Below are 11,421 nucleotides of genomic sequence, written 5' to 3' on the forward strand. Positions count from 1 at the left end.
AGGAGGCGGAGGTTGCGGTGAGCCGAGATCGCGCCATTGCACTCCAGCCTGGGTAACAAGAGTGAAACTCTGTCTCAAAAAAAAAAAAAAAAGACATACAGATCTGCCATATGACCCCCCTTCCCCACCCAGTCCATTACCCACTTCAAGGAAACAATGTGGGGAAGGCTAGCTGATTGGATTGGTGAGGGGCTGTCCTTTAAAAAGAGTGGGTGGCCTGATACGGTGTGTTCTGAGAGTGAGCTGAACAGAATGGGTAGGAGAGGTTGGTTGATAAGTGTCTTGAAGAATCTGAGAAACATAAAAATACAACTAGCTTTATACCTGACAGTTATAAAGTCCAAGGTTGGAAGGTGACCTGCCAGCAGACAGTTGGGCCCTGGCAGAAGCAGGCTATCTTCCTCCACATGGCAGGTCAAGGGTTGCTTCCCAGAGGCCAGAAGGAGCTGGACTTGGGGCATCCTGCAAGGGCCCTAGCCAGCCTCCCAGCACTGCTGGAACGGGTAAGGGGAAAGCAGCAGAGAGTCTGCTGGGGGAGGAATGCTGGAAGCTGGGGCTGGAAATGGGTGCCACCAAAGCAAAAGCCTCAAACATGCAGTGTGCAGTGTGCAGTGCCCCTTTGAGACTGTGGCAGGGTCGATGAACAGACACAGCAGGCTGGGAGGCTCAGAGGCTCTTCAGACCTTGTGAGCCATGCAAAGCCCTCTGGAAATCTGAGTCTCAGATAACCTGGAGGGCCAGAAGTATGCCTACTGAGCATATAGCTCTGGGGACAGTTAGAAGGTTCCTGAATATGGGTGGCTTCTTATTGCTTTTAGCAGATGCGACAAGAAAAGAGGAAGCCAGGAGAGAGCTGGCACATCTGCAAGTGGATGGAATGAAATGGAGCACTGGAGATAAAACGCTACACAAACATGGAAAGTCAAAGGGAAAATCCAAGGCATTTTTTGTTGTTGTTTTTTGAGACAGAGTTTTACTCTTGTTGTCCAGGCTGGAGTGCAATGGAACGATCTCAGCTTACTGCAGCCTCCGCCTCCCAGGTTCAAGCAATTCTCCTGCCTCAGCCTCCTGAGTAGCTGGATTACAGGTGCCCACCACCACTCCTGGCTAATTTTTTGTATTTTTGGTAGAGACAGGGTTTCGCCATGTTGGTCAGGCTGGTCTTGAACTCCTGGCCTCAGGTGATCCGCTCGCCCCAGCCTCCTAATGTGCAGGGACTACAGGCATGAGCCACTATGCCCAGCCAGAGAAACTAAGGCTTTGAACAGCAAAGGCTTCCCACTGAGCCAAAACAAGGGACCCAATCCTGCTGCAAAAACCAGGTTGAGGGCATTGCTGGTCCCCAATCTTATGTCTAACATAACCTCAAGGTGCCTGTCCTTAGGCTGACAGAGCTGGGCAAGGGAGCATGCAAGGAGATAAGGCAGCCTGAGGCTCCCATCCAGGGAGGAAATTTGGATGTGGTTCCTGGCACATAGGACTGCCTGAGGGAAAACTCTACTCTCAAAGAAAAATGAGTCTGTGCTGGGCGTGGTGGCTCATGCCTTTAATCCTAGCACTTTGGGAGTCCTAGGTAGGTAGATCACCTAAGGTTAGGAGTTTGAGACCAGCCTAGCCAACATGGTGAAATCCCATCCCTACTAAAAATACAAAAACTAGCTGGGCGTGGCAGTGTACGCCTATAATTCCAGCTACTTAGGGGGCTGACGCAGGAGAATTGCCTGAACCCAGGAGGCGGAGGCTGCAGCGAGAGACGGCACCACTGCACTCCAGCCTGGATGACAGAGCCAGCCTGTCTCAAAAAAAAAGGCTTTCTGTATCCTTCTATTTTTATATTCTTTTAAATACACAAATGAAACATTTTGCATTTTTCACTATGTTTTAGAAATTGTTCTATATTAGCACCTATGGATTTTTATAATATTTAATTTTATGTTATTTATCCAGTCCTCTTCAGCTGGATACAAGGGATGCTTCCATTGCTTTTGTTATTAAAATTTTGCTTTTGCCCAAATTTTGTTGGGCAAATCACAAAGTGGGAGAAAATATCTGCATTATATACATTTGAAAAATGATTCATCCAGAATATATAAAGAACGCCAGCTGAGTGTGATGGCTCACACCTGTAATCCCAGCACTTTGGGAGGCCGAGGTGGGCAGATGACCTGAGGTCAGGAGTTTGAGACCAGCCTGACCAATATGGTGAAACCTTGTCTCTACTAAAAATACAAAAATTAGCTGGGCATGGTGGCACATGCCTGTAGTCCCAGCTACTCAGGAGGCTGAGACAGTAGAATGGCTGAAATTCTAGAGGTGGAGGTTGCAGTGAGCTGAGATTGTGACACTGCACTCCAGCCTGGGTGACAGAGTGAGACTCCATCTCAAAGAAAAATGTAGCTGGGTGTAGTGGCTCATGCCTGTAATCCCAGCACTTTGGGAGGCTGAGGTGGGCGGATCATAAGGTCAAGAGTTCGAGAGCAGCCTGACCAACATGATGAAACCCTGTCTCTACTAAAAATACAAAAATTAGCCAGGCATGGTGGTGTGTAATCCCAGCCACTCAAGAGGCTGAGGCAGGAGAATCGCTTGAACCCAGAGGCGGAGGTTGCAGTGAGCTGAGATGGTGCCACTGCACTCCAGCCTGGGCAACAGAGCTAGACTCCATCTCAAAAAAGAAAAAAAAANAAAGAAGAAAAATGAGCCTGGCCTAAAATAGCCTATTGGTGTCTTAAAACAGGCTGTGGAACCCCAAACTGTTATCAGCATGAAGTAGACAGTGAAGGCTGCTCGCCCCCAAGGAGGGCACACTTCCCACTGCCTGCCTCCCTTGTGGCCATGGAAAGTAACAGACAAGCAGGAGGCCCCAGGGAGGCTGAAGCAGGGATCTGTGGAGGAGCAAGCTCCACTGCCAGTGCGGCCAGCAGGGCTCCACTGCTGCGGGGTGGGGGCCAAGGCTGTGCCTCTTTTCTGAATGGAGTTACAGTTGCAGTTATCCTGTTCCTCTCTATCGTGTGTGTGTGTGTGTGTGTGTCCTTGTGTTTCTGTGTGTAGGTCAGAAGATGTCATTCCTAAAGCTGAGAAAGAGGAGACTGCCTGTCACCTGGAAATCTTGGACTTGGAGGTAGCTGCGGTGACCACATGGCCATCGGTTGGCTTTCTTGGGGCTGGGGGTAAATGCATCTGAGTGTGGAAGGAGGGTCATGCAGATACAGGTTGGCAGGGAGTAGGCTGCAGCCGTGCCTTACAGCTTTCCATGGAAATCATTGCTGGCTTCTTCCAGGGCACTTGCTAGACTATATTTCCCAGCTTCCCTTACGGTTAGCTAAGGCCATGCCACTAAGTTCTTCTCACCAGAATGTGAGTGAGGAACAAGTGGCACTTCCAGCCCTTCTGTGCTTCTAGCCCTTTCTGGGAAACGGAACTTGGACAAGGTGACTGAGACTCAACAACGCAGAGGGCAGTATGGCACTGACAGATAAGGACTGAACTGGAAGCTGGAAGGAGTGTAGTTTCTCATTCATTTCTTTTTATTATTAAAAAAATTTTTTTAGAGATGGGGTCTCGCTATGATGCCCAGGCTGGAGTGCAGTGACCATTCACAGGCGCGATCCCACTACTGATCAGCACGGGAGTTTTGACCTGCTCCGTTTTCCGACCTGGGCCAGTTTACCCCTCCTTAGGCAACCTGGTGGTCTCCCACTCCTGGGAGGTCACCATATTGATGCCAAACTTAGCGCGGACACCTGATCGTCATAACACACTACAGCCCAGAACTCCTGGGCTCAAGTGATCCTCCCACCTCAGCCTCCCAAGTAACTGGGACTACAGGCACATGCCACCGTGCCCGGCTCCTAATTCATTTCATGAGGGATGCCAACCCTGGACTGGCCAGAGAGGAGGATACAAACATTGGTTTGGGCCATTACATTTTTGGGTCTATTATTATAGCAGCATGGCCTGCCCTAACTATTAGGATATTGAATAAAATGGTATCAAAACTCTGGAAACAACCTGAACATCCAACAATAGGGGATAGGTTAAATGGATTACATCACACCCATACAACCTAATACTATTTCATAAAAAATAATGTGGTGGATACTCAGTCATATAAAAAGACACCTACGATTGTTGCGGTCGGAAGAAAACAGGTTCTTACGGGAAAGGAAGAGAAGGAGGAAGACATCTCTGACATGGAAGGTGTTTTACCTTACCCTGGGTGACCCAAAGTTCCCGTTTTCCTCAAATTCACCAAATAGACACTCTGCTTTTTGACATTCTGAATCTGGTTGAGGCCACGAAGATTCAACCTCTGAAAGTCAAAGTTAAGAAGTACGTTACTAGTTTTTCAGTGAATTACAATCCATTAATGCATAATTTATATATTGATACTTCTACATACGAAAGTGTCCCATTTTTTCTAAGAAAAGGGGAATGTGTTACTTTTCTTAAAAAAATTTATCCTCTCTTCTCCTTTCCCCTAGCTCCCAGTTTCCTTCTTAGCCCTTCAGCAATGCAAATATAACCTTTCACCTCCCCCTCAACGGACATTCCCTGCAGGGCAAGCTTTTCTAACTGTGTGCTCTTCTAGAGCACAGATCTCTCCTCCAATTGACAGTAGATTTGCAGACCAAAGTAAACCCACCTTGGAACTTTCACCTCCAGGGGGTGGCCTGGAACTTCCACCCTCAGGGATGCCTCAGACCATATTGAAAGCATGCCCACTTGGCCGCTGCCATAGCTCATTTATACCCAGGAAGGTGCCAAGTCAACTGTCCTATACAGTAGGCATGGAGCTAGCAGAGGGACCCCCCTCACTTGCCCTTGTGCCCTTCCCCTCCTATCTTATAAAAAAAAAACGCGTCCACTTTCTGTTCCAAAGGGGAACCCACACTTTTAAAGAAAGGGAGGACACTTTGTACCCTTTACCCAAGCTAGTTTCAGAATAAATTTACTTTTTTTTGGTACCAGGCCTTGCTCCTCTTGTTAATTGGACTCTGCATCCGGCGAGCAACTAACCTGCATTTCTGTTACATAATCATGCTCAAGTTTTTTTTGGTTTGTTTTTGTTTTTTGTTTCTGAGACAAAGAAACAAAAACTCGCTCTGTCACCCAGGCTGGAGTGCAGTGGCACGATCTCAGCTCACTACAAACCCCTGCCTCCTGGGTTCAAGTGATTCTTGTGCGTCAGCCTCCCGTGTAGCTGGGACTACAGGTGCCCCCCACCACATCTGGCTGATTTTTGTATTTTTAGTAGAGACTGGGTTTTACCACATTGGCCAGTCTGGTCTCGAACTCTTGGCCTCAAGTGATCTGCCCTCTCAGCTTCCCAAACTGCTGGGATTACAGGCATGAGCCATTGCACCCAGCCCTATGTTAAAGTTTTTCAGGAATATTTCTTAGGATTTTGTTGACCTTGTTTTAGTGCATTACAGTGAGTTCTCCCTGTGTCTCTCTAAGCCCGTGTTGTCCAACAGGCTAGCCAACAAGCCACATGTAGCTATTTACATTTAAATTTGTTGGAGATAAAACCAAATCAGCTCCTCAACTGCACCAGCAGTTTTAAGAACCCTGTGGCCACAGGTGGCTAGTGGCGCAAACACAGCATTTCCATCACATCAGAAAGTTCTACTGGGGGGGCTGTTGCAGGCTGTTCAGGTTACAGGGTGGTTAGCAGGAGGCTGGGAGGCATCCACAATGCTCTTAAAAGGTCACTAAGAGAAGCAACAGGAAATAGCAAGAGGCAGAAGCCTGCTGAAGTCCAGAGGATTGGCTCTGACTGCTGACTGCTGTCTGACAGATCTTATTAGCATGATCTGCAGGAGAGAATGTGACCTGTGAATTGTTTTTAGTCCCTAACTGCTGGGCATACAGGCAACAGGGTCTGAGTTGATTACCACCAGCTCTGCTGACCAGCTGGGGAGATGAAGGAAATAATCAGACAAGAGCCAGTGGGGCACAAGAGTGGTGCAGCTGGAGTGGTGAGATGCAGGGGACGTGACAGCGGAGGTGATGGAGCGAGGTGGGGGCGGCCTCGGGCCTTGCCAAGAACCCCAGCTGGATGTCTTCCTGGGAAGGCACCAAAGGGCTTTAAGAGGTTGGTGATAAGATTTACATTCTCCAAAGGTCACTGGTTGCCATGGAGAGAAGGGGCGAGAGACTGTTAGTTACTGCTCTTGAGCCAGCAGTACCCTTGGCAAACTCAGAAAAGAGAAGGCAGAAGGCACAGGGCTGAGAAGTGAGTGGAGGAGGAAACAGGCTGGGGGGCAGAGGAAGGGGAGGTGGGGGACAGAGCGCAGACCTTAGAAACACATGGCTCTGAAGGAAAAGTGAAAGTGCAGCCATGATAACCTCCGTTAAGCTATCACACATTCTAGAGTGTTCTCCATCTGCTTGACACTGCTCTCAGCCTTTACATAAATGGACTGCCCTCATTACAATCCTGTGACGGACATACTCTTATTACAGTCCTTATTCTTGACAGTTTTGTGCTAGAAAGTTGCCACAAACACTTAATGAGTAAATTATTTATAGGAGAAATATAAGGCTAGGTCCTTGTAAGCCACCAGTCACAACCTTGTTAACAGTCGATCAATACATAACCTTATTTCTGTTTAAACACATCTTATGTAATATATATATATAGTTGATCCATTAACATTGATCTTGGCTGGGCATGGTAGCTCAACCCTATAATCGGAGCACTTTGCGAGGCCAAGGTGGGAGGATTACTTGAGCTCAGGAGTTTGAGATCAGCCTGGGCAACACAGAGAGACTTCATTTCAACTTAAAAAATCAAAAACATGAGGCTGGGCACGGTGGCTCACACCTGTAATCCCAGCACTTTGGGAGGCTGAAGCGGTAGATCACCTGAGGTCAGGAATTCTAGCCTGAACAGCATAGCAAAACCCCGCCTCTACTTAAAATGCAAAAATTGGCCAGGCATTATGGCACAAGGCTGTAATCCCAGCTACTCAGGAGGCTGAGGCAAGAGGATTGCTTGAACCCGGGAGGTGGAGGCTGCAGTGAGCCAAGATCGCACCATTGCACTCCAACCTGAGTAATAAGTGAAACTCTGTCTCAAAAATAAAATAAAATAATAAATAAAATAAAAAACATTAGCTGGGTGTGGTGGGGTGCACCTGTAGTTCCAGCTACTCAAGAGGCTGAGGTGGGAGGATCGCCTGAGGCAGAGAAGTAGAGGCCATAAATGAGCTATGATTACACCATTGCACTTCAGCAGTCTGGGCAACAGAGCCTGTCTCAAACAATAGTAACACATTAATTGATCTCAGGACAACAGCACCTTAACTCATGCCTGAACAAAGCTTCTCTAACACATGCATGTTCTCTGTGAGGAACATCACAGCCTCTTCATGCTGAACTTTGCATTGCACTTCGAGACAATTTTAACCTACCAAAAAAAAAAAAAGGTACAAAAATGTGAAAAACATGGCACTAACCAGACTATGAAAAGGACACTTGTTTGCACTATGACAGCTGATATAAGAAGGCAGGGCAGCACTTTGTCGGACCTTGGCTGGGAACATGCACCTGGAGGAGCTCACATTTTTTTTGCTACTCTGAACACATCTTTGAAACAACCACAAAAGGGCCAGGGGTATTGATTTTGGGGTAACAAATTTTAGCAAGTGAGCAAATTCACAAATACAGAAGCTTAACGAACGAGGATCCACTGTAGTTGTGTTTTACAGATGAGGAAACTGAGGCACCAAAGGGTCACTTGCCTACACAGATACAGAGATATCAAGTGGTAGGGCTGGGACGGAACCCAAGCTGTCTGGTCCCAGAGTCTGTGCATAGAGGAAGGAATTGTTTTTCCAGGAATCAGAGCAGTGCTCAAAACATCCAAGGAAAAGTGTCTGAGAATGTCGGGTTCACCTTGGGGAAGCTCCCTTCTCTCCAGGATCCCAGACCCTTGAACCTTAGTTGTCTTAGCTGATACCTTCACACGGCTGTTTTTTTGTTTTATTGTTTGTTTGTTTGTTTTTTGTGTGTGTTTTAATTTAATAGAGATTTGATGGTTGTTATTGGTGGGAGATTTGGTCAAATGTAGGTCAATGTAGATTACTCATTCACAGCCAGAAATAGAAGTCTTTCTTCGACTGTGTTTAATCATAAAAAAGAACCATTGCCAAATACTCCTTGCTTTATATCTTACCTGCTTTTGCCAATTTAACATTCCTTGGGCAACTGCTAAGCCTTTTGGAACCTCAGTTTCCTTCTCTGAAGGAAGGGATCATGGTACTCACAACAAACCTCGTAACTGTGAGCATAAAACAAGAGAACAGAAATACCCCAAATACAGAGCCTGAGGGTGTTCAGGCTCTGAACAAAAGCATGGAGACCTAGGTCAGAGGCAAACTTCAGCTTCCGCCTAGGGGAGGCTCCATTCTGTTCTGCTTGAGAGAGGCAGAGCTCAGAGGTCAAGGTCATAAGATGAGTGTTCTTTTTAAAGCCACCCGGCAGCCACGTCTCCCTCTAACTCCAAGTCACCCACAAGCCCTTGGACCACATATCATGGTAGGCTTGCCTAGCTTGAGTCTTCAGATGTGTGTGCTCGCTCACACAGTGCCGGCTCATGGGATGCATTTGAGGAAATATTAGATAGTTTCTGGGCCTAAAGTCTCAGGTCCATGGGTCAGGAACTACCTGACCCAGTCATCGCCCACCCCCGATAAGGACTGGCCTTGGTGGCCAGCAGGGAGGCCAGCCTTCCTTCCCAGGTGTCCCCTTGTCATCCCCAGTCCTGTCAAAGCACAGCACTTGAAGAGTGAATCAGGACTCATGCTTTGCAGGGGGAGGATGAACTGGTACAGATACTTTTGGCATCAAATGAGTAGATTATTGGCTTGCCCTTTGCCCAGCAACTCCATTCTGAGGAATTCACCCGAAAGGAACTTCTGTCCATGCACAAGAACACTCACAGCAGCACCAACATAACAAAAGAACACCACAATCAACCAAACGTCACCTAAAGGAGCCTGGATAGAGTGTGATATATTCACCGAAATGGAAACTATCCAGCAGTGAAAATAAATAAATGACAACTGCATACATCCATGATGACGATGTTCAGAATCAGTATTGAACCGATTTTGTGTTGAACTCCCCCTATAAGGCATACTCCCGATTCGTTCTTCAATTGCTGTGGTTTGACAGGGCCTGGGGCAACAAGGGGACACCTGGGAAGGAAAGCTGGCCTCTCTGTTGGCCATCCAGGCCAGTCCTTACTAGCCATAGCAGAATTGATACAGCAGAACGCCTTGTATATAAATAATACATAGCTTGAGGGAGATACAGAGAAGGTCAAACTCTAAGAAAAGGAGGGTATGATTAACAGAATTCAGGCTGGCAGATTCCTCCAGGGAGGATGGGGCAGTGATGGGGTGAGCACAAGGGCCTCCTGAGGAACAAACAAATTCTCTCTCTTAACCTAGTATCATGGATACCAGTATTTGTTATTTTCTTAGCTTGGATGCTATAACAAAATACCACCCACTGGGTGGCTTATAAACAGTAGAAATGTGTTTCTCAGAGTCCTGGAGGGTGGGAAATCCAAGATCAATGCACCAACAGCTCTGGTGTCTGGCGAGGGCCATTTTCCAGGTTCATAGATGATGCCTTATCACTGTGAAAGGGTGAACAAGCTCCCTTGGGCTATTTTACAAGGGCACTAATCCCAATCACATGGGCTCCACCCTCAAACCTCATCACCTCCCAAGGGTCCCATCTCCTAATATCACTTTGGTGACAAGGTTTTAACATATGAATGGTGGGGTGACACAAACATTCAGACCACAGCATTTATTATTAGTTTTTAAGTAGTATAAATATTTATATATCTTTTTAAATGTATAAACTTGTGTAATTGTCTGCAAGGCAATAAAAATAATTTGAAAGTGAGTGAGGGTATAACCTGCTTGTTAGGCCTAAAGTCAAAAGGTCATAGGGTCATGGGTGATGGTCTTGTCCCTCTAGGAAAATGGACAGATGTCTAAAAGCTGTCCAAGGCATGAAGAATTGGATGCCTCAGGAGCTTACTGAGTTATATATGAGGCCGCATGCTATGGTTTGAATGTCTGTCACCTCTGAAACTCATGTTGAAACATAACTCAATGTGGCAGTATTGAGAGTCGGGGCCTTTAAGAGGTGACTGGGTCATGAAGGCTCTTCCCTCATGAATTGATTAATCCATTCATAGATTATCCAAAGATATTAATCCAATAATTAATCCAAATATTAATGCATTCATAGATTAATGGGTTATCATGGGATTGGAACTAGGTAGGCTTTAGAAGAAAAGGAAAAGAGACTTGAGGTAGCACACTCAGCCCCTTACCATGTGATACCCCGTGCCGCCTCGATACTCTGCAAGGTCGCCACTAGCAAGAAAGGCGCCTTGACCTTGGACTTCTCAGCCTCCAGAACAATAAGAAAAAAATCCTTTTTCTTTATAAATGCCCAGTTTCGGGCATTCTGTTATGAGCAACAGAAAATGGACTATGACACATCCAGTTATCTCCTCCTCGAAGCTGTCTCTAGTATTTAAGGGGAAATGTTAAAGATGCAGCCCCTGTCACATCCCTCCATCAAAAAACATAGGCTGCCTCGTGGAACCAGAGTCCTTCCCAGCCTCCAGTGGGTAAGCCTGGGCCTGGGGGCCGTGGAGCTGTGCTCTTAAAAGCCATTTCTGTGGATTCTGGGTTCTGCTGAGTAGCCAGAGCTGAGAAACCGATCAGGCACTAAATATGCTGTCCTGTGTGGCGGTCAACAGCCCTCATGGTTACTGAGCACTAGAAATGTGGCTAGTGGGACTGAGGACCTGGATTTTCAACTTTAATTATTTGAAGTGATAATAGAGTTATTAGGAGATGTTTTTTCCTTTTCTTTTTTTTAAGACGGAGTCCCACTCTGTCGTTCAGGCTGGAGTGCAGTGGTGCGATCTCGGCTCACTGCAACCTCCGCCTCCCGGGTTCAGGTGACTTTCCTGCCTCAGCCTCCTGAGTAGCTGGGATTACAGGCATCAGCCACCACACCTGGTTTATTTTGTATTTTTTGGAGAGACGGGGTTTCTCCATGTTGGTCAGGCCAGTCTCGAATTCCCGACATCAGGTGACTTGCCTGCCTCAGCCTCCCAAAGTTCTGGGATTACAGGTGTGAGCCACCGCGCCTGGCTATTACTATGGTTTTTGTTTGTTTGTTTTTGAGACGGAGTCTTGCTTTGCCAGCAAGGCTGGATCTTGCAGTTAGCGATCTTAGCTCACGGCAAACTCTGCCTCCCGGGTTCAAGCAATTCTGTCTCAGCCTCCAGAGCAGCTAGGATTACATGTGTGTGACACTACGCCCGGCTAACTTTTCTTTTTTTTTTTAGTAGTGACGGGGTTTCACCATGTTGGC

General features: G+C 46.9%; 1 protein-coding gene across 2 annotated transcripts in view; it reads right to left on the minus strand.

Moving 5' to 3' along the window:
* Window positions 1-11,421, minus strand: part of FXN (frataxin) — a 32,170-nt gene that overhangs the window by 18,680 nt on the left and 2,069 nt on the right. For both annotated transcript variants that reach the window (XM_017543433.2, XM_017543435.2), the window contains exon 2: window positions 4,215-4,312. In XM_017543433.2, the coding sequence (XP_017398922.1) occupies window positions 4,215-4,312 (98 nt within the window). The remainder of the gene's footprint in view (window positions 1-4,214; window positions 4,313-11,421) is intronic.

This window comes from Cebus imitator, unplaced genomic scaffold (assembly GCF_001604975.1).
Source record: "Cebus imitator isolate Cc_AM_T3 unplaced genomic scaffold, Cebus_imitator-1.0 Scaffold155, whole genome shotgun sequence".
Lineage (NCBI taxonomy): Eukaryota > Metazoa > Chordata > Mammalia > Primates > Cebidae > Cebus > Cebus imitator.